The 23,791-nt window shown below is 42.9% G+C and overlaps 1 protein-coding gene across 9 annotated transcripts in view; it reads right to left on the reverse strand.

Moving 5' to 3' along the window:
- Positions 1-7,112: 7,112 nt before the first annotated feature.
- The window catches only part of lrrfip1b (leucine rich repeat (in FLII) interacting protein 1b), a 57,237-nt gene continuing 40,558 nt past the window's right edge, over positions 7,113-23,791 (reverse strand). For 8 of the 9 annotated variants that reach the window (XM_067459325.1, XM_067459323.1, XM_067459322.1 and 5 more), the window contains 9 exons: positions 21,968-22,060; positions 21,719-21,811; positions 21,373-21,465; positions 21,066-21,210; positions 12,293-12,342; positions 11,790-11,907; positions 11,593-11,672; positions 11,298-11,402; positions 7,113-9,009 (listed from right to left, as the gene is read on the reverse strand). In XM_067459325.1, the coding sequence (XP_067315426.1) occupies positions 8,899-9,009; positions 11,298-11,402; positions 11,593-11,672; positions 11,790-11,907; positions 12,293-12,342; positions 21,066-21,210; positions 21,373-21,465; positions 21,719-21,811; positions 21,968-22,060 (888 nt within the window). In that variant the 3' untranslated portion in view covers positions 7,113-8,898. The remainder of the gene's footprint in view (positions 9,010-11,297; positions 11,403-11,592; positions 11,673-11,789; positions 11,908-12,292; positions 12,343-21,065; positions 21,211-21,372; positions 21,466-21,718; positions 21,812-21,967; positions 22,061-23,791) is intronic. The other variant, XM_067459327.1, reaches the window with a different exon arrangement.

Consider the following 23,791-nt stretch of genomic DNA (forward strand, 5'->3'; position numbering starts at 1 on the left):
GAGCAGCGTGTGACAGCCAGCCCCCCCACGGATGAAGGAGCATGGACCCACATCACTGCGAGCACCCAAAGGTAGTGATGGCCAAATGAGGCTTCCTGAACCACTGAGGCTTTCCAGCCCATTGCTTCACCAAAAGGTTCATTTACCTGAAGCCTCATGAAACAGTGTGCTCCCTAGTGACACCTGCTGTGCAAAGCAATGCATCGCACACAAATCTATTCATCCTGAACAACTAAACTGTCATAGTGTGGGCACACCCTTTTTCTATTGCCTATGTATTAATAAAGTATTTTACTCTGCCTGTATTAACCTATGTACACACAACTCACACAAACACACAACTTTGTGTTGAACTATTCAGTAGATCTTTAGGTTAGTGATGACAGTGAATGCTCAGAATGATTGTAAATAAATTATTGTGAGTGTTGCACTGATTGGGAGTGTAGTGCAGTGCTTATGGGACTGGAATTCTGGAACAGCAAACTGCAACAGGGATGGGAAAAGCTTTCCTTAATACAGTCTAGTTTTATATTAATATTATTATTATTAATAATAATAGCAATAATATATATAATAATAACACTACTAATATAGGCTATATATATATATATATATATATATATATATATATATATATATATAATGTAGTATAGGTATTACACCTAGATATAGGCTAATTTACTCTAATAATCTACTGAACTATGTATAATTTACTCTAATAATCTACTAAACTAAGTATAATGTAATATAATATATAATACAAGCTATGATATATAATGATATCGCTACTACATACAACCAACACCTCAACACCAATGCAAATGCCTACTGCAAACCCCACAAGAGCCGCGAGGTTTCGAACCACTTTTATCCGAAAGCGATACTCAGAATGAAGCAATGACGTATTCAAAAGAAAACGAGGCCTCGTTTGTCATCGTCACGTGATTTTCACGGAAACGATACAAGCCTCGAATCGGGGCTTCATCTGGAACGCCCCTTTTTGCTCGACACAAGCTCCGGAGCCTCGCTTCAGATGTCCCATCACTACCCAAAGGGCAAGAGAGAGCGAGACACGCCGAGCACAGAGCACTACACGCCGCACTATCACTTTCATTGGTAATCCCACTAATAAAAATCCACCCTTCGGGGATTCACCTGCCATCCTGTGTCGTGTGCTTCTTCACCCCTTCTCACTGGTGGAGAATGCGGGCATAAGAGTGAAGAAGTCACCGGGTTTTTCACGTGGAGCGGATTTTTTCCCCTGGAGGTTTTTTTTTTCCGTTTTGGGTTTTTCCGACGCACATTCAAAAATACTCACTCATCCTTTCTTTTTTCACAGGTGGCACTCCTCCACGCTGTGATGGATGAACTGTTGAAGCACCTCACGAGGTGAGCAGCAGATCATGGAACAAATGGCCTCCCGGCAAGATGACACCGAGCGGGAGTTGCTCACGCTCCACGCTGCGGCTGCCAACGTGTTCTGCTACTTGACCCTCGCGTCCAGGCCACGCAATTACTACCGAGGATGACAGCGAATGATGATGTGGCGATGTATCTTGAGATGTTTGAAACCATCGCCACCCGAGAGGCTTGGCCAGAGGAAGAGTGGGCACGGATTGTCGCACCGCTGCTGACAGGGGAAGCCCAGCGAGCATACGACCCACGGCGACCACCGCAGATCCAAGCCGCGGACCTCTCTCGACTCGCCCAACATTGGTTACTGGCCGAGGGTCCCACCGCCATCCAGGTAACAGAGCGCGTAGTAGTGGACCGCCTCCTGCGGGCTCTCCCGCGCCATCTACAGTCAGGCAGTCGGTGCAACGTCAGGAGCAACACACGCTGTAGGGTACCCCGTGACCAGTAAGCAGGCCGGCGGTTCCCAGGCCCCCGGACAAGCCCATGCCAACCCGCGTTTCCCTGGACGAGCCCAAGACCTCGGTCCCTATCGTCTGTGCGCACGACGACACCCGAGAAGTTCCGGCGCGGCGCGTCTCCATCACGGCCGCACCCAGCACCTGGCCCGTAGAGGTGGGAATTGTAGAGGATCTGCCGGTTCCAGTCCTGCTCGGAAGGGATTGGCCGGGTTTCGACCGCCTCCTCGCCGCCGCCACCCAGCCTGCCAGTCGGCCCGGGAATCGCCCAAAATGCCGACCAGCGCGGAAGCCCAATCGGCGTCCTGTGCTGCTGGCCTTCGACAGCCCCAGAGATGGTGAGTCAACCCCCCAATCTGCTAACCTCTTCTATGATCTCTTCCAGCAGGTGTCAGGGGCCGGGGCATTCGCGCGGAGGGGAAAGACCTACAGCCCGCACCCCACCCCACTCCGCACTTTGTAATAGAGAAAGGCCTGCTTTACTGTGTCGCACAGCGAAGGGGGGAGGAAAAAAATCTCCTTGTGGTCCCACGAAGCAAGACAGAGGACGTGATTGAAATAGCCCACGCACATCCGATGGCAGACCACCTCGGGGCCCAGAACACCATTCAGCGGCTCCGAGACCGCTTCCAATGGCCTGGCCTGGAGGCCGAGGTGAAGCGGTTCTGCCAGGCATGCCCCCCTTGCCAGCAGACGTCGCCACGGATTCCTCCCCCCAGCCCGCTGATTCCACTCATTGAGGTACCCTTCGAGTGGATTGGAATGGACCTGGTGGGGCCGCTCCCGAATTCCGCCCAGGGCTACGAACACATCTTGGTCATCGTGGACTATGCCACCCGCTACCCAGAGGCCATCCCGCTCAGAAAAGCCACCACGAAGGCCATTGCCCAGGAACTGTTCCTCCTGTGTAGCCGGGTCGGCATCCCAGCCCAGATACTGACTGACCAGGGCACCCCGTTCATGTCCCGGATGATGGCGGACCTCTGCAAGCTCTTGAAGGTGCAACAGCTCCGCACAATGGTGTACCACCCCCAGACCGATGGGCTAATCAAGCGCTTCATTTAGACCCTCAAGCAGATGCTGCGCCGGGTGGCAGCCACGCGGCCTGCTCGACGTCGCCAAGGAGGCCTGGGAGCAACAGCCGGGGGTACACCGAACCACCATCAAGCATGTGCGCCAGATGAGGGAACGGATTCACCGCGTGATGCCCATCATCCGGGAGCACCTGGCCAAGGCCCAGCAGGCCCAACGGAGGCACTTCGACCGGGCCACCCAACCCTGGATATTCCAGCACGGGGATCACGTGTTGGTCCTGGTCCCCATGGCCGCCTGCAAATTTCTGGCCACCTGGCAGGGCCCGTTTACAGTCACAGAGAGGGTCGGTCCCGTCACCTACTGGATCCGGCAGCCCAGGAAGAGGAAGGCGGACCAATTATACCATGTGAACCTCCTGAAACGCTGGGTCGGGACCAGGCCCCAACTCTCTGCGTTCGCGGATCCCCCGTCCGTGGTGGTCGACATTGATCCTCAGCTGTCGGCGGCCCAAAAGTCGGAGCTGCAGCACCTGGTCAGTCAGTTTTCTGTGGTGTTCTCCCCTCTGCCCGGGCGGACCAACGTCCTAGAGCATGACCCAATGCCCAATGATAAGCTGCTGGACCGCCTAGGGAGGGCGTGCTACATATCAACCCCCGACCTCACCAAGGGCTACTGGAAGGTCCCCCTCTCCGAACAGGCCAAGCCGAAGATGGCCTTCTCGACCCCGAGCAGTCATTGGCATTACTGTATCCTCCCCTTCGGCCTGCACGGGGCCCCTGCCACCTTCCAACGCCTCATGGATGTCCTACTCCGGCCACACCAAGCGTACGCGGCAGCTTACCTTGATGATGTCGAGGTACACTTAGAGACGTGGGAAGACAACCTGGATTGGCTGCGGAGGGTGCTGTCGGAGCTTCGTCAGGCTGAGCTGACCGCCAACCACCGCAAGTGTCACCTAGGACTCGCTGAGGCCAAATACCTGGGCTATCAGGTGGGACGGGGCCTGATCCGGCCCCAAGAAAGGAAGGTCACCGTGATTGTCCTAGCACTTCGTCCAGTCACCAAGACACAGGTACGGGCCTTTTGGGGGTTGGCGGGCTACTACTGGTGCTTTATCCCTGACTTTTCCTCCTTAGCCTCTCCCCTGACAGGCCTGACCAAGAAGGGGTAGCCGGAGAAGGTCCCCTTGGGCGCCGAAACGGAGGCGGCGTTCCAGCGCATCAAGACGGCCCTCACCTCGGCATCGGTGCTCCGAGCCCCCGACTTCAATCGCCCCTTCCTGTTGCAGACGGACGCATCCGACACCGGGTTGGGAGCCGTCCTCTCCCAGGTCACCGACGGCGAGGAACACCCGGTGCTCTACATCAGCCGAAAGCTGACCCCAGCAGAACAAGGCTATGCGACCGTGGAAAGAGAGGCGTTTGCCGTCAAGTGGGCAGTCCTGGAGCTCAGGTACTACCTCCTCGGCCGCCACTTCACCCTGACCACCAGTCACGCTCCTCTACAATGGATGGCTCGAGCTAAAAAGACGAACGCCAGGGTGACACGGTGGTTCCTGGCACTCCAGGACTTCAACTTCACCGTAAAACATCGAGCCAGGATGGCCAACGCCGACGGCCTTTCCCGGATGTCGGCAGCTTTCGCAGGTCTGTCAGGCTCCACTCCTGATGGAGGGGCAACATGGCGACTAGCATTCGAACCCCTCACCCGTATGTATTTTCAATGGCATATTATAAACTTACGAGAATACTTTATTACTTGAAAGAAGTAAATATACATTAATGAGCACATATATTTTTGAAAGAACTACGTGGTTTTAGCTAAGAATAAACTTAAAAAGTTACACAGTGTAGCTTTAATCAGACAATGACCCTGAAACCAGTTCACCGTTTGTCCTTCCTTGCACCACATTTGCCAACTCATACCTGAAACACTTCTGCCTTTTTGGAGAAGCTCTGGCCCAGTTATCTTGCCATCACTATTTTGCCCTAGTCAAAATCACTTGGCCTTTTTTTGTGTATATGCAAAAACAAAAAGGTAAGAGGGAGAGGGAAGCCTGGTGATTACTGAAACTTGGTAGATAATAGTACTATATTTAACGCTATAGCATTAATATATTTAACACTATATCATTTTCCAAGTTTCAGTGCTCATCAGGCTTGAAGTCCTGCCACATTTAGTGCAGTTAATATTGATGGGTTTTCAATTAGCTTTTATGAAGGACCGGTCTGAATTTTCTTTAGAACTGCCAGTTAGAGCTAGGCTGGTTGTGTGGAAGAAAAGGGAAATCTCCAGGGGCCAGTGTTCAGCTGTCTGTGTCTGAGGGCCAGCTGCCAGCATGAATATAAGACTTCCATCTGGGCATTTTATTGTCTTTGCTGCATTTTCTCTTCCCTATCTTACCACTTATTTTATAAATCGAATAGTTTGATAGATAGATTCACATATATGAATAGATTTAATAGATTCTCATGAGGGATAACACAACTAACATATTAGTTTAATTAAATAAATATATCAAATTTAATTAAATAAATATACAGATCAGTTATAACGTTATGTCCTAATAACCTGCTGGTCCCCCTTTTGCTACCAAATACAGCCATGACCTGTCGAGTGACTAGACCCCTGAACATGTGCTGTGGTATCTGGGACCATGTTAGCAGCAGATCATTTAATGTAAGTTTCGAGGTGGGACCTCCATAGATCGGACTTGTTTGTTCAGCACATCCCATAGGTGCTTGGCTGGATTGAGATTTGTGGAATTTGGAGACCAAGTCAATACCTCAAACTTGTTGTTGTGCTCCTTAAACCATTCCTGAACCATTTTTGCTTTGTGGCAGGGCGCATAATCCTGCTGAAAGTCACAGTCACCGGGTAATACTGTTTCCATTAAAAGGGTGTACATGGTCTGCAGCAATACTTTGGTAGGTGGTGCGTGTTAAAGTAACATCCACATGGATAGTAGGATCATCACACTGCCTCTTCCCATAGTGCATCCTGATGCCATGTGTTCCCCAGGTAAGCAAAGCACATGTACCCGGCAATCCACGTGATGTAAAAGAAAACGTGATTCATCAGACCAGGCCACCTTCTTCCATTGCTCCGTGGTCCAGTTCTAATGCCCTCTGTTGGTGCTTTCGGCGGGACCAAGCTTCGGGAAGATAAATTGAGATCATGTGGGTAAATGCAGCGGTTAAGAAGTTTCTAGAAATTGAAACTGAGCGGGTGATCAATCGGTAGTTGCGTGATTAAGAAGTTTCTGGAAGAGAAATTTAGATCATGCAGTGTGATTTAAGAAGTTTCTGGAAGTTCCTGATTTCATCCTGTGCTACAAGATACACCCATCATGCAGCTCTTCTGTCAGAAGTCGATTAAAAATTGAGCTTGCGCATATATAATGTGCACGTCCAGTGTGAGGTACCTGAGACGATGAGCTTTGCATCCGGAGTCCGACCCCCATTCGTTCAGCCATCAAAGGGGCAAGCTGATATATCAGACTTTTGTTGAATGCAGTCAGTGAGAAAGCAATAACATCTTTTATAGATATGAAGGCTTTGAGTGTGTTGTTCTTTGCTCGGGTTTTAACAGACGCAGATGAACAAGTAATGTTCCACAGTGGCATCCATCAAAATCTGCTTCACCGTCGCTGTGCTCCGCCCTAACGTTTCTGATTCCTGGTTCCGTGATATCAACGGATAAGAGATGGGTTTGATGAGCTCTTTGCCAGACTACTTGCAGAGCAAATCTAAATTTGCCAGAAGTTGTCTGGGTTTTCCCAGGCTATGGATCTGCTGGAGACGTCTGACAAATTATTTAGAAAGAGACAACCAGTATGGTGAAGTCCCAGAGAGTGTATCTCTTTTTAATTCCTTTTATAACTGTTTTAATTTTCCTTACTTTTATTTTGTGATTATTCAAACTTCAGGAGTGCTGAAGTAAAACCCTGCCCTTTATTCAATATTCTGTTTTGCTTGGAAACACTTCACAGCACTGAAATAAAATCAGTAGCAACTTCCGGTTCACTGGGACTTTTAACATAGATGTCACCAGGAACCGGTTTGTCAGCTGAAAATGTAATGCTGCCATCTGCTGTTCAAATGTACACCACTTCCATGTGTAATGAGGGAGCAGGATCCATTTTGTTATGCTTGTTCATTATATTTAAAATAAAAGAATGAAATAAATAACAACCTAAAAAGCCAGTGTTATTGCATGAGTTTATTTCTTTCTATGCCATGTCAAACAGAAGAGCTGTAATACAGGTAAACAATGTAATTTGTCTGTCTCTGGTTGTTATTTCAAAAGTTCAGTCATTAAGTAACAACACGTTCATGTTCACTGAGTGTGTAAACAAGGTGGTGCATTGTCTCCAATGGTTGCAGATCCCTGGGGAGGGATACATGTGAAGCTCACAATCAGCAAAACGTATCATCTTCTTGCCACAACCAATCATCCAGCAGATATGCATCATGACATTCATTATTACAACTGTTTTCATAATGGTGTACATCTGAATTTGTGTAAATGTAATGGTCAATTACACTGAAAAGCTTTATTGCAATACATTTCCTTTTTCTTAAAAAAGCCATTTTCATATCTATAAACCCCAAATGCATTGAGATTAATGATACACACTTTAAATGACAGACCATTAGGAAAAGTGCTACAACCATCAGCTTTAAAAAAAGCTGCACTCCCATTTATTGTGTTAACTCAGCATGTTTTCGAAAGCAATACTCCGATTACAGATTGTATCTTTAAAAGCTGGTGACGTTTCAAATATCCATTTAGCCCTCCGATGATATATATGCTGTTGCACTATGATCTGAGTTTAAACTGGACATGAAACAGTATTCTGTGCTTATACTGTCTGTCTACTTCTACCAAGACCTCCGTTTTTATACACGGAAAGCGAGTAGGTGATCTAAAACCTGCATATTAAACAAAACAAAATGTGTTTTCATTGTTTGGCCCACTTTAGTTGAAAAAAAAGAGTGCTTCAATAAAGCAACAAAGAAAAAGAATTGCTGCCACTGAGAACATTTTTTAAAGGACAATGATTCAAATACTTCCAAGCTTGCCTTTGACCCAAAAACACTCCATAAAGTTATATTAACATTGTTATTGCATCAAAGTCTTTTGTAACCATGTCCTAATATAAGTTCCTCAGGATGTTTATGCAACATTTTAGCATGTAAACAAAAATTACTAACATCATAAAGTGCTAGTCCACCTTATTTAAGTAAGAACCAACACGTGCACACACAGATTTGGCGTAAAACAAAATGGACATTATAACAATTCCCCATTAAACGTTCAAAGTGATATTGCACATATCCTGCACATGTCTGTTGTTAAGTTGTTGATAGTATAAACAACACTCCCTGTCTGCACAAAACATTGCAAGATGCACAACTGTCTCTGCATGAGTGCATACATTCATTCATTTAATATCTGGACTACACAATTTCCATTACCTCATTATGCAAAATGGTTCCACTTAAAGATGTGTTACAGTTTCCGAGCAACACATTTGAATACATTGTAATACTGATGCAGAGATAAAGTGCATGATCTGCTAAGATAAGTCCCTCTGAACCAAGATACTTCCATAAAGTAACATGCTGTCATAGATGTTCTCTGCCTGTGCTGCGTTGGTGTGTAGACACAGATATCCATAACAATGTCAAAAAGTTTTGAGAGCTCATTGAGGGCCTGAATTCTGCTAATCCAAACCAAAGGTCACTTTAATGAGCCTCAGTAAGAATTTGCTTTTGATAAGTCCTTCGCTTGGAATCCTACTAGCAAACAAATTAAGGTGGCTGTTCATGCCGGTTAGCCTTTTTTTTTTACATTTTTGAAGTCTGAATTAGCATGATTATGATTGAGCTAATTTGATTTTAGTTTTAGTTTTATATTGGCGGCAGGTCATTGGTGCCAGTGGGCGCTAGGAATCGTGGGCTGACTGCGGAGTTGGCACAGGCGGGCGTCACTGCTGTGCTAGTAGGGCACTCCGATTGGCCTTCATCTTCTCTAGTCTTTTCGCCAGGTGGCTGTTGCTTGCTTCCAGCTCATCGATACGGTCAAGTGCAGACCGCAGCTATAGAATAAACACAGCAGGAACTTGTTAGATAACACTCAAAAAAATATATAGTGGCTTTGTAAATATCACAAATAATAAATAACTATACTTAGGCTATAAATCTAGACGCACCCTAGCGGCAGCAAATCTAATCTGCCGTGAGTGTCGTCTAGCAACTCTCAATACCCTTCTGAGCTGTAAAAACCAAACTCTGGTCAGGCCAATCACGTCGTGTATAGAGTCGGTAAGCGGGGCTTAACATAATGACGGCAGAGATGCGCTTGCGTGCTTCTAGTAAACACAGAAGCTGGCGAACAGCGGTCTTTCGAATCAGCTTTGACCGTGACTCTGGAAGACTTGGAGTTGAGCTTTTCTCTGAGAAAAGAACAAAGAACGGCACTGAAGTCATTCTTAAAAAGGGAAGATGTGTTCAGAGTTTTGCTGATCGGATACGGCTAAAGTTTAATCTGTCAACTAGCTCCACTTCACCTTCGTTGCTCTGGTTGGTTGTAGCGCTATCCAATCGCGTGCAGAGGGAGTTTGAAAGACAACCGTTTATCCCGCCCCTCGGATTGAGCCCTGTCAATGGTGAGTTCCCAGACCAAACATCTTGATGTGGGTCTGGCTTGTCAGGTTAAACTATACCCTAAAATCTAATCACTTGTGTGTTTGGGTTGGACATACCAAAAGAAAATCATAATAAAGTTAATTTGACTAAAATGTATATCTCTTATTCAAGTGTTTTCTGAAAAGAAATTAGTATTATACTAACAAATAATTCAAAATATTTGAGAATGGAGAAATTACATTAATTCAAGAAGTACTATCTATTTATCACTCAACATTCTCTTGTCTTTACTGGGGTGGGGGGGGGGGGGGGGGGGTCTAATGATATGTCATGTATTCTGACTTATTTACACTGTTAAAGAGTTGGATTCTCATGCTAAACATGAGTTGTATCATACAAAAAAAATGAGTTGGACTCATATTTCTGTGCCAAATACACTCCTTCAGATTTTGAATTCTTTTTGGAACATTTTTACAGAGTATGGCCCTGTATGACTTCACTTTTCCCGGATGAGCGCGTGCTGTTGGTAGCGCTGTCAGTTTGTTTTTAGACCACAAAATCAACAATGTCACTAAAAAAGAGTGTTTTTTGGTTGTGGGGGAAAGATAACCTTGTTTAGCTTCCCAAATACCCCAGCGTTAAGGAAACAGTGGATTCCATTTGTATTTCCGGAGCAGCAACTGCAAGTTCTGCAAGTGTGTGTTAGTCGAAAACGCAGGTGGTGAGTGAAACTGCATTAAATGTTTGTTTTGTTGGCAATCGGAGTGTAAGTGCATATAATGTAAACAACACGAACGTATAGTAAATCAAAAGTTATCCAGGGATAATGCCATGATGTATTGTGTGTGTGTATTTATGACTCTTAAGCCACATCAACTACACGCCTCCACAAGCTCATTTTCAAAAAGATTCGGTACAGCGTATCTGTCTTTTATAAATATGATAAAACTAAAGACCTTTTGGAGATATGAAGGATGGAATACTACTCTGTAGGTACTCATGATTTACATTGAATTGGCTGAAACTGTGTGTGTTATGTACCCTTTAAGAAATTGAGAATTAAGTTTGGATACAATTAACAATCATGTGCGAAATGAGGATTTGGAGTGTATAAGGAGAGTAATTGTTGAAATTAATTCTTATTTTGTGCAAAATTATTATGAGAGGAGATCTGTAAGAGTTTAATGTTCTGTTATGTTTGGATATGGGAGTTCCTGTTAAATAGCTGTTTTGGGATTACCATTGAGTAGATCCTGTGTTTATGTCGACGATGCACCAAGGGACATTTAAGTGACCATGAAAGTCCGAAAGTGAGGTTGAATCGAGTAACTTGCAGATCTGTGCTGTTTCTGACGGTTCAGTCCGATTTGGGGAACTGGTTCAAACCAGATATCACAACGATCCAATCGATTTCCAACGGATATTATTATTTGATTCAAATGAAATAAGGTCACGTTACTATAACTATTGGTTTTTAAATTGCCTTACTCAAATATGTATGTGTTGGTCCATTACCATAATATAGGTTTGTTAAATTTTATTTTAAATTTTATTCAATTATTTTATTTATTTATTTTAAATTGTATTAAATTATTATTTTTTCACTAACATGATATTGAGTGTAAGAATGATTAACCAAAAACTTAGCACATCATATTTTGTTTTTAGAATGCTGTTGTTGCTAAGATGTTTTCTAAAATATTAGAGTTCTTTTTCCCCCAATAATTGAATAATGTACCTCTCTCTGTAACTTGCGTTTCTCCACTTTTAGTTCATCTTCCACTTTCTCCGCAGTCTCAGCAGACGTCTTATAGCGGCCCACCTGACCCTCCAGTCGAATTATCTGTCACATGACAGAGATTACAGGTTATGCATGAAATACTGTGGAACTGGTTGTACCACAATAAGAACAAAATTAATAATGCCAAAAGGGAAATGAAACTTAAAATGAGAATATTATTAGCAACTGATGATGAAATTGAATGCAAGAGCAAAGATTCTAAGTTCTGATTCTGATTTTATTAATGACTTACATTTTGTTCAAGTGCTATGACTTCCTGCTCAGATTTGACCAACTTGAATTTAAGGTCACTGATCTGCCTGTTAGCATCTCCTGTAGAACAAAAAAATTTAATCATATTTTTGAAGTCATAAAACTCTATATGACAAACCAGCCTAAATTAATAAAACTATAGACTGATAGTGATTGAAATGTAAAGGTGTATCTTACTCTGCAGATCTAGGATATGAGGGTCCAGACCGTTCTGTAGGTCATCCTCATCCGTGCTTCCCATTTCTTCAGTCCCATTCTTCTGTTTCTGCTCTGCAGTGGCTTTAAGCTTCCGTACCTGCATATACACACAAATCTGATTTCAAGAAATGTTCCTGGATCAACATTTTTGATGATCCTGGAAGAACATTCCAATCAAACAATGAGATTTGAGGGACAATTTTATAGTTTATAACAAGTATAGACTTACAACCATGGTTAGATGCTTCTACATCAGTGTTATTGATAATTTCCCTCTAATTTTAGGGATAACTTAAGGGTAGTGTTAGGTTTAGGGGTAGGGGTAGGGTTAGGATAAGAATTTTTGACAGGAATGTTGTTCCAGGATCAACAAAATATGTCATGCTAACAAAGTCCTTATGACAGGCATTTCATAAGATGATCTCCAGCAATAACAGTTAAAACAATTAATCACTTGAAAAGCATAAAATGACAAAACTCACCTGGTCAAGCAAACTCTCTCTCTCTTCCACCAGCTTCCTTAATCTGATCTCTGAAACATGCAAACAAAAACATGTACAGCACATCATATAGACTCATATAGACAATGTAACATACACAATGAGTCAATGTAAGCACTAAAATAATTATATAAATATATTAACTATATTATTAGTAATTATACTAATATATTAATTATATAGATGCAATTAACATCCATTTAGCATGACCAGACATGCACTACTTCATTGCAAAATAGATTGCTGTGGTGAAAAGGAATAAGAAAATAATAATAATAAAAAAATATTTACTAAGTCTGTTCAAAGCTGTATTCCTCTTGTATGTGAAATTATCTTTATTTGAGTTTTTTTCCACAAATATTCCTATATAATTAATTTAATAACCTGCATATCATGTAATTAATTAAAAAAGTTAAATTGCAGATTTTATTTAACATGAATATGCTAATATATATATGGTGTTAATATTGTCACTATTATTATACACATTGTACACCAATCAGGCATAATATTTGGGACACTACAATTTCTACTAAATATCCAAATAAATGTAATTAAACTAAATTAAACTACATGTAATTAAAACTAAATCATTGAAATGAGCTAGATCACTGTTATCTCTGGAGCAAATTAAATTGTGTTCCATTATATTCTTGTTAACACATTATTATAATAATTTATATTTTATAAATAAAGTTGACTTGACATTTTGACCACATTTCTAATATTATGTTGGTTCCCCTTTTGCTGCCAAAACAGCCCTGATCGGTCAAGGCATGGACTCCACTAGACTCCTGAAGGTATGGTATCTGGCACTAAGATGTTAGCAGATGTAAGATGTTACTAAGATGTCTGTGGAATAGACTTGTTTGTTCAGCACATCCACAGATGCTCATTTGGATTGAGATCTTGGGAATCTGGAAGCCAAGTCAACACCTCATACTAGTTGAAAAGAAAGAGGCCACAGCCACAGGGGAATGCCTTTTCCATGAAAGGATGTATATGGTCTCCAACAATGCTCAGATATGTGGTATGTGTCAAAGTCACTTTCTATCAAAACCAGCAATAACTTGAGCAATTTGAGCTACAATCAGTTTGATTGAAACACACGGGCCAGGCTTCACTTCACATGTGCCTCAGTGATCCTTGGCCACCCATGACCCTGTCGCCGGTTCACCACTGTTCCTTCCTAAATGATCCACTTTTGATAGATACTGACCACTGCAGACTGAGCACCCTTCACAAGAGCTACAGTTTTGGAAATGCTCAAGCCATAACAATTTGGCCCATGTCAAACTTGCTCAAGTCCTTACTCTTGCCCATGTTTCCAGCTTCTAACACAGATCAGAAATAACATTATGACCACTGACAGGTGAAGTAAATAAAACTGATTATGTCTTCTGACATGACACAAGAGCTAAAGTTTTGGAAATGCTCTAGCCATAACAATTTGGCCCATGTCATGGTTGCCCATTTTTCCGGCTTCTAGCACATCGACTTTGAGGACAAAATGTTCAGTTGTTTCTTAAAGGGGGGTGAAACACTCAGTTTCAGTCAATCTCATGTCAATCTTGACTAACTATAGAGTAGTATTGCATCCTTCATATCTCCGAAAAGTCTTTAGTTTAATTATATTTAAAAAAGAAAGATAGGCTGTACCGAGTCTTTCTGGAAAAAAAACGAACGGCTGGAGGCGTATCTTGTGGGCGGAGCTAAAGAATGACGAGCGCACACAAAGCGGTGACGTCCTCAAGCGTGGAGAAGAAAACGCTACCCTACATCAGATTCAACTAATACAGATATGATCCAGAATCAGATCCGGAGGCCAAAATAAATTGAACAGGGGAAGCAACAACAGTCGGACGTCCGTCTCTGTGGTATGTACTGTATTTAGTGGCCTGTCAACATTTGTGTGTGTAAACTCACAGTTTATGATGATTTGGTTTATGGACTATTGTATGCGACTAAACCTTAGCAGTAGCAAGCAAAACGGTTTTGCACATCAGACTAGTGTAACGTTATACTTAGAACAACAATGGAGTAACCGTTAGTGCATTTGAATGACGAAGCACGCTTTGTGAGAACGCTAGGTTTATGTTTGGGTGGTTTTACAATAAACAAACTGACAGCTAAATTGGTCAGCTAAACAAATGTATTTAAGCACACACCATAGATCGCAGGCTCCATTGATAAATTAACTAACGTATACACGATCGTGTGTTTTACAAATGTTTACTTACGCGACGATAGCCAACAGCATAGACATTTGAAGCAGTTTTACTCACTGCCTGCTACTAAAGCACGACCACGAACCTTTATCGTCACCGCTACATCAAAAACACACTTCTTTGGTAACTGTTGATTTACTGAAGTCCTGTGACGGCAGTGACCGTGGAGATCTGAAGCGTGATGTTGTGCTGCTTCCCGTCATTTCTGCGTTCAAATCGGTTCAAATGCAGCGCTGCCTTCCCGGAATGCTGTGCTGAAGCGTTGAAGTCGCTTGATGTCACCCATAGGAATAAAGTGGAGCGCGATGCGACAGAAGTTTTGCACGGACGACTGGATCTGCAGCTGAGAGCAGTGTCTATGGGCGTGGATTTGCTCTTTCACCTCAGTCATGCGCGCGGGCGCACCCTTCCGGGAGAAGAGCCCGTACGGCCCATACAAGGACCTTCCGCTCTGTCGACGTCAAGCCGACCCATACTCGAAAAAAACTCTCCAAAACTTGTGAGAAACCGGAAGGAGTATTTTTAAAACAGAAATACTCCATCAAACGCCCCCCCCCCCCCCCCCATAATATATCCCACCCACTGACATGTACAGTGATGAAGACATCAGTTTTATTTACTTCACCTGTACTGTCTGTCATAATGTTATGCCTGATCGGTGTATATGTACACTGATGTGAATATTATCTTGTATAAAATATTTGTGTTATTTGCTTTTTATTCGTGTTGATAACTGATTTTAGTTGACTATGATGATGATGATGATGATTACTACAGTATTGGCAAACATGCAATGCATCTGATTGTCCATGCATTTGGATTGATACTCATATCACAATGTATTCAAGTTTCGCTTGCAGATTTTTTATTTTATTTCAATAAATCAAGCTTTTTTATATCTGAATATTGAAAGAATATTGAAAGAAAGCGTTTGCATGTCCAAAACATGTCTGGATCTTTCTAATTTGCATTAAAGATTACATATGCAACATTACATCATGAGTATAATTTCTCAATTAAAAATAAGATCAAAAGCACATTGTCATAAACATCAGAAAAAAACAAAGAAAAAAATATGTGAAAATTCATAACACAACACAGTTGAGGATCTTAATTTTAAACTTGGTCTTAAAGAAGTTCTGTGTTTCATGTTCTCTACTCAATCCTTTCACAGGCCCTCTGCTATGCATAGTTACACCATCCAGCACTAAAGGAGCATCTTGCAATTCAACTGCTTCCACACAACTTTCGAGATGGAAAGCTGTGCCTTTGTGCTCTATTGGCATGCTATATGTGTCCTCCACACACTGTAACTCTGTCTCAGCCTCTGTCTCTTGATGGTCCCTGGACTGCACACCATTGTCTCCTGTGGTATTAAATATATCCACTTTGTTAAAGTCTGTGGGTTCAAACATGAGATCTTGAGAGGTTTTCATGCCAGCATTGATTTCTATGCAGTTAATGTTCTCTGCTAGTCTGGTGTTCTGTGGTTCATATACTGTAATTTCCAAGAATCTGATTCTCAGGTTTAAATGGTTAGATTGAAACAAGTTTTAAACCAGACGCTAATTTGTGCTAATGTGCTCTTTGTAGATTACTCTGGTCATTATGAAAATGATCCGGCTGCGTCTGTTTTCTTTCCTTTGTGTGTCGTCAGTAGATCATGTGCAGAACTTTCCAGTCCCATTGGCACTTCTATGGAATTGCACTCTCACGCTAATTTGCCCAGTTAAAGTGAATCTGGCCCTTGGAATTGTAATTGTCTAAATATTGAATTTACCGGTATTCTAAATATTGAGGGCTGCCATTTCTGATTCATCTAGGGTTGTTTGACCTTGTTTTGGCTACAAATTTACTGAATTATTTTTAGGATTTTGAAGATTCTCTTGTGTCACAATTTCCTATTTTTAATCATGACAACTCTCTAAGTTGTTTTGGCATTTTAATGAATATGGGAATGTTAATGTGTTTAGTCTTGGCAGACTAATGCCCAGATAACTAAACAGGGAAAATTAGCGTGAGAGCGCAATTTTTAAAAAAGCACCAATGGGAGTGGAAAGTTCTGCACATGATCTACTGACAACACGCAAATTAAAAACACAATCTACCAGTTAGTGTCTGGTATAAGACATGCTTTTTTGGGAGGTAAATAATGAAGCAAAGTACCAGTAAATTGGCGAACACAAACCATTGTAAATCATTTAAATACTCTACTCCAATAAATGTATCGTCTGAAAGGGAAACTGCTACAAATGCATGTATGTGACCCGTCACGGAAACCAGTAACACAAGTTGGCAGCACTACTTTCGAGCAACATGAGAAAGAAGCATTTTTTTAAAAAAAAATTTTCAAAATAGGTGATTGTTGCTTTTTGGCAGAATCTGTTAGTTTAAATCACGAAGAAGCCTCTCCCTGTTTGAGATAGCAGTATTGGTATATTTAAAAGCATATACATTTTGAGGTTAAAATCGGCTTGTTTTCCGGAGATTCTAGCTTGCAGTAGGGGCGTCATTGTCTGTGTGTATTTGCATACTGGATAAGCCGGCTTGTTATTGTCCCGCCCTCCAAGGGAAGCATGGCTACTTATGTGATGATAAAAGCGGCATTACAAGACTGAATAATATTCCTAATCTGCAACGGATCGAAGATGAAGAAAGTATCGGACTGGCGTCAGACGAGTTGGACTGCAAGATATCAGAGGCTATATCGATAGTAACATTTGATGGAGATAAAGGCAGAGAAACGGAAAAATCCATAACTTTCACAACATGAGGAGAAAAGAGAACTCTCTGCATGGGAGACAGTCCTGTAGACAAAAACCTTCTCTAGACATTATGTAGAACATACGGCTGGATTCTTTAGCTGCAGAAAATGAGTGGCAGGACATACAAATTATTGGACAGCCAAAGGAGAAGGCCATTCTAAGAACACATACACATTATATCATGTTTAGACCTTCCCACACCTACCTATTGTTATTAAATGTCGTTTTAATCATTACTATAATGGGATTTTAGATGGTAATGATAGCATCTGCTATCCTTTATTATTAATAGTATGCGTTCTGATTTTTCCCGTTGTGTTTGTTGTTACTATGCAACCATGCAGCTTTACAGTGGGTATGGCTTATGAGATGTATATGAGCCCTATTGTCACTCCCAGCAGGTAAGAACAGGTGAGAACTGCACAATCTTTAGAGGCCATTTTCTCCTGTTTAAACCTTTTTTTAAATGCCTACATTTAAATGGCACAACTTCTCCAAATATTATCAGATTTCCTGTGTTACACATTGTTGGAAAGCTTGGATACTACACTTTCAGAATCTGTGAATAACTCAAAATGCCCCAGACTTGAGTCCCAACTTTCTGTGATTGGTCACATATGCAATAAGGTCAGCCGCAAAAATATCTGTACCCTTTTCAGCGCTTTAGTAAATCCTGACCGTAGTTTTTTAATGCCAAAAGAGGGGTTGTGCTGGTGCAAGCTGTTAGTAAATCTGGCCCAAGATCTGCTATACACACTGCTGCTGTAGAACAAGCATGAACTTGCTACTGCCAATAAACACAGAAACGTTGCTGTGAGCATGTAAGAAATGCTGCTTCGTTATTAGACATAAATCCTACATTTATTTTTTATTAGACATAAAACATAAATCCTACATTTATGTTTTATTAGACATAAAACATAAATCCTACATTTATGTTTTATTAGACATAAAACATAAATCCTGTAGCAGATTTAGGCATGTGGGGGGTTTCAGAGGAACTCTGATACAATGCTGTCAAAATATCCTACAACGAACACTAAACTATTTAAATGTTTAGCAAGAAATTTCACTGACTTCAGAGAATCAGCAGACACCAATAAACTTGTGCCACATGCTAATGGTGGGATTGCTTGCAGATTGTTAAAGGTGCCCTAGAATGAAAAAGATGCTAGTATAGGAAACTCCAAGTAGCACACACAACAGTTTGTCAAATGACAAAGGTTAATATTATTTCCTGCCAGTGTTGTCATAAAATATAACAGTAGATACGTATGTCGATCCCTTTTGACGGATTGAAATCTAAATTAGCCTATATTTCATTATTAACACATAACTCAGAAGCTAACTACGTTTACAACTGTTTAGTTGCTTACAGATCGCTCACTCGATTTTTGTAGCTAACGTCACCTTCTCCACCATCTAAGTTGAAACGATAGTCATTTGACAAGGTTTCTAGTCAATTTGTTAAAAAAATATACATTTTTGAGAACTGAAGAATGATTATATTTTGCAGCGGGTAAGTAGTAAACATGACACTATTTTGAGTAGCTTCTACATTACTTTGTTTAGCTAAATAAATCGAATTTTTGACCTTAAATAAGCCACATACCCTCTATTTAGATATCAGAGAACAATTTAAACTATTGTTTCAAATCATTCTAGGGCACCTTTAAAGGGTTACTTCAGCGATTAGCATATGGCTTTCTATCAGTAGAAACCCTGGAGTATATTCCAATGATCGTTCTCCCCCCTCTCATATCCCCCTGAGACGAGAGATTTATGCATTTTATTTCTGGAAAAATTACTCCGGTGACGCAAATATCATCAATTTGCGTCATCGGTAAAATGCTTGACCAGACGCTAAAGACTACAGCCGGCAGAGGGAGCTATTTCCCCATGTTTTCAACTCGCATGTGGGGGATGGGGTTGCACTTACAGCTCAGCTCGCAACTGCAGGCATTCATGGAAACGGTGTGGCCGGCGCAGCAAAGTGAGTATTTTATCTTCTCAAGTTAATTCCTATGAAAGTTAAAGGGGGGGTGAAACACTCAGTTTCAGTCAGTGTCATGTCAATCTTGAGTACCTCTAGAGTAGCATTGCATCCTGCATATCTCCGAAAAGTCTTTATTTTTTTTATAATTATATAAGAAAGATGCGCTGTTCCGAGTCTTTCCGAAAAAAGCCGAGCGGGTGGGGGCGTGTCATGTGAGCGGAGCTAAATAATGACGTGTGCAGCAGCGCGCTGCAGTGAGGAAAGTGATTCGCTCTGTGAGGAAAGTGATTCGCTCAGTGAGGAAAGTGATTCGCCCGCCGCGTGAGGAAAGTGATTCGCTCTGTGAGGAAAGTGATTCGCTCAGTGAGGAAAGTGATTCGCCCGCCGCGTGAGGAAAGTGAGTCGCTCTGTGAGGAAAGTAATTCGCTCTGTGAGGAAAGTGATTCGCTCAGTGAGGAAAGTGATTCGCCCGCCGCGTGAGGAAAGTGAGTCGCTCTGTGAGGAAAGTGATTCGCTCAGTGAGGAAAGTGATTCGCCTGCCGCGTGAGGAAAGTGAGTCGCTCTGTGAGGAAAGTGATTCGCCCGTCGCGTGAGGAAAGTGCTAATACAGATTTACCGCCGGCCTATCAGTGGGTAAGTCAGTAGCTACTGGTTATATCACCTGTTTAGCATCCTACAAGCCAGCCCTTTGATGGGCGTAGCCTGTTGCTTTCACTCTCTCCCTCGCTCTCTCTCACGCGCTTCCGGTAGAATTGTCCGTAAGGCCCATACAAGGAAATTCCGCCCCCGTTAACGTCAAAGGGGACGCATGATCTCAAAAAACTTGCCGAAACTTATGACTAACCGGAAGTAGTATTTTTGACAAAGAAATACTCCCATCAAACGTCCACCTTAACTTTTGAAACTTTGTCTATGTTTAGTATGGGATTCCAAGTCTTTAACAGTGTAAAAAGATCAGTATGCATGAAACAGCATTTTACCCCCCCTTTAATCTTCCAAAGGCATGAACTGAAAACGTGCCAGACTGAACAAGCGCTGAGAACTACTGCCACGAGCGTGGACGCGTCTTCCTCAGCTCTCATCACGAGAGCTCAGTCAGCTCATCACGATCATAGACTGTAAAAATGTGTGTAATCTGACTCCTGCTGCGTGTGTGCTGACACTTCCTCAGCGGCTAAATCATAATATATTGAACAGACATGTTCAGTCTTTAATTTTAGTGTCTGTTCTCTAACTGAACTGATTTTATGAAGATAAACACGGTGGTGGGAAAGTAAAAGTGATTCAGTAGCAGTGGCTTTGGGAGTGGCCTCACAGGGCAGCGAAGCATTTTGGGAATTGTTGTCTTTCATCCCCATGAGACAAAAACACATTTTCTGTCTTTTCTCAGTCTAGAAAGAACCAAATTTCTAGAGTTTCTAGAGTTTCATGACTGAACAAGATATTTATAAGTGTTTGCTACTATTTGTGTACTAAATTAGCTCACTTCATTCTCAGATAGACAAGTTTTTGCTTAACCTTCACTTTCTGTTTTATTGTCTACTGTATCTGCATTTCTTATACTGTAATTGACTGAGTTTTTATCAACTTCGAATCACTGTTTTTCATGTTGGTTTTCTGGGATCACATCAGATATCAAACAGTCCAGTTTCTATGCTTCAGAGCTTGCACTTCTTATTGGTGGGATGTATACAGTCAACGTTTCCTCAACAGATTGAGGGCTGAAATAGCTGATTTTAAAAAATACTGGAAACCGTTTGTCTTACCTAACATGCTATCTCCAGTCATGGTGGGCGTGAGAGACTCTTGATTCAATCGGGAAGATGTTTCTGCATCAGCACGCCCATCAATCGTCCTGTCTGCTACCTGCCCATTGGCCGTCGACTCAGATCCCAGCACAATGCCATGTTTCTGTGCAAGAATACAATCTGATGTCAACATCCTACTTTTCATTATGTTCTATGGTCCTTTAAATTCAAAATAATGTGGCTAAATATAATGACTTCGATATCTCTACTATGCATCTGTAATTCTACATCTCTGTGATTGCCAATATTCCTTCTGTATCTCTACCTTTAGAGCATCCTTAAGCCGGCAAACCTCATCCCTGAGTGCCTCCCGTTCATCATGGATAATGTCTGAATATTCCTTCTGCCTCTCTAAGGCCTTAATGCGCAAAAGTGAACATTTAGGGAAGGGAAGAACAAAGGAGTAAAGGAAAGCTGTAAGGTTAGGAAAGACTACAAGGGACATATGACACAGTGTAAAGCATTCTGTACTTTAACAAGTTAATGAGTTACACAAGCTAAAGAGGATTTAGGGAATTCTGTCATTTAAAATATTATTAAGTGTTAAAATCTAAAAGAAAGAATTTTTGATCTATATGACTGAAGAAACATGGCCATGAAATTAATTGTACCCGGATCTTTTTATCTTTCCATTCCAATGTTTCTTGCAGGTCAGAGATCTCTCTAATATAGTCCGCCTGCTTCCCGTGAGACTGTTTGGCTTCCTGAGCCCAGGCCATGAGGGTAAGCAGATGTAAACAGATGGACAGATAGAAGAATATTAAGAGGAAAAGACAACAGAAAAAAAGAATCGATCTATGTTAGGAAGATGAAGAGCAAGAAGAGGTTTGACTGCCCCATTATTTACTGGTGACGCTCACCGTCAACAACTCTTCACTCTGCTTCAATGTTTCCTTCATGTCCTCAAACTGGATCTTTAGGACATTGTGGGCATGACGTTCTCGCTCGCACTCCTAAAAACATCACAATTAGAAATGCCTTCATTGGGAGTATGTACTAAAAAATGTATTGTGAATTTGCAGTATATTCCTGGTTCCCTTTCGAGAGAGGTTCCTCGTATTACATATGGGAAAAACTCCTTTTCTCGAGAATGTGAAGCAAAACTTTTAATAAAGGTATCTATGTAAAGCGCAGTGAGCTGCACGGCCATAGCCCAGCGCGAGGAGCGCTCTGATTGGCCGGGCTGCGGCAACTGCAGGAACCTATGGTGAGGCGGCTGAGAGGAACGAACCAATGGGGGGCGTTCCAGAAGCCCGCCGAAGAAGGTGCTTATATTTGCATACAGGAGGCTATATAAGACCCTAATTCGCCATAGGTGTCAGATTTTATCTCCTTCAGCGATACCTTCGCTGGTCTCCGGAAGAAGCACCGCCGTTGAAAAGGCACCAGCGGAACCTGCAGCTGAGGACGACGGACTCCCTCTCCGCCTTCTCTGCCGTTCCAGCTACGCCATCCGGCGTTATATATCCTTTAAACTGTGTCTATGTTGAGTGTTATATGTGTTTGTGTGTGTGTTGCCGCTGCAACGCCACTTCTAGAGCTTACAGGCTTGTTCTACTCGAGGACTCTCTCGTTCCGCCGCGTCGTTAAGCGCCGCGGAAAGACGGAGCTCTTCTCACTCTCCCTCTGCTCTCGTCCCGTCGCGCTGAATAGCGCCGCGGAAAGAGAGAATGTTAGAGGACATGAGCACACTCAAGCCGAAGCTCTCTTCACTCTGCCGCCGCCGCGGCTCTTCTTCCGCCGCTGCCACAGAGTTGTTCCCACTCTTCTCTCATTCCGTCGCGCTACAGCTGCGGACAGAGAATACTAGAGTGAATAGGCGAACTCGAGCCGAAGCTCTCGTCACTATACCGTCGCGCTGAGGAGGCGCCGCGGACAGACGGAGTTTTTCCTCAGTCTTCCTCTTCTCTAGTTCAGTCGCGATATCGCCGCGGACAGAGAATACTAGAGTGAATAAACAAACTCGAGCCGAAGCTCTCGCCGTGCTAGAAGCGCCGCGGACAGAGTTTTACCTCACGCTTCCAATTCTCTCGTCCTGTCGCTCTATCGCCGCGGACAGAGAATACTAGAGTGAATAAACTAACTCGAGCCGAAGCTCTCGCCGTGCTAGAAGCGCCGCGGACAGAGTTTTACCTCACGCTTCCAATTCTCTCGTCCTGTCGCTCTATCGCCGCGGACAGAGAATACTAGAGTGAATAAACAAACTCGAGCCGAAGCTCTCGCCGTGCTAGAAGCGCCGCGGACAGAGTTTTACCTCACGCTTCCAATTCTCTCGTCCTGTCGCTCTATCGCCGCGGACAGAGAATACTAGAGTGAATAAACAAACTCGAGCCGAAGCTCTCGCCGTGCTAGAAGCGCCGCGGACAGAGTTTTACCTCACGCTTCCAATTCTCTCGTCCTGTCGCTCTATCGCCGCGGACAGAGAATACTAGAGTGAATAAACAAACTCGAGCCGAAGCTCTCGCCGTGCTAGAAGCGCCGCGGACAGAGTTTTACCTCACGCTTCCAATTCTCTCGTCCTGTCGCTCTATCGCCGCGGACAGAGAATACTAGAGTGAATAAACAAACTCGAGCCGAAGCTCTCGCCGTGCTAGAAGCGCCGCGGACAGAGTTTTACCTCACGCTTCCAATTCTCTCGTCCTGTCGCTCTATCGCCGCGGACAGAGAATACTAGAGTGAATAAA

Source organism: Pseudorasbora parva, chromosome 12, assembly GCF_024679245.1.
Source record: "Pseudorasbora parva isolate DD20220531a chromosome 12, ASM2467924v1, whole genome shotgun sequence".
NCBI classification, from domain to species: domain Eukaryota; kingdom Metazoa; phylum Chordata; class Actinopteri; order Cypriniformes; family Gobionidae; genus Pseudorasbora; species Pseudorasbora parva.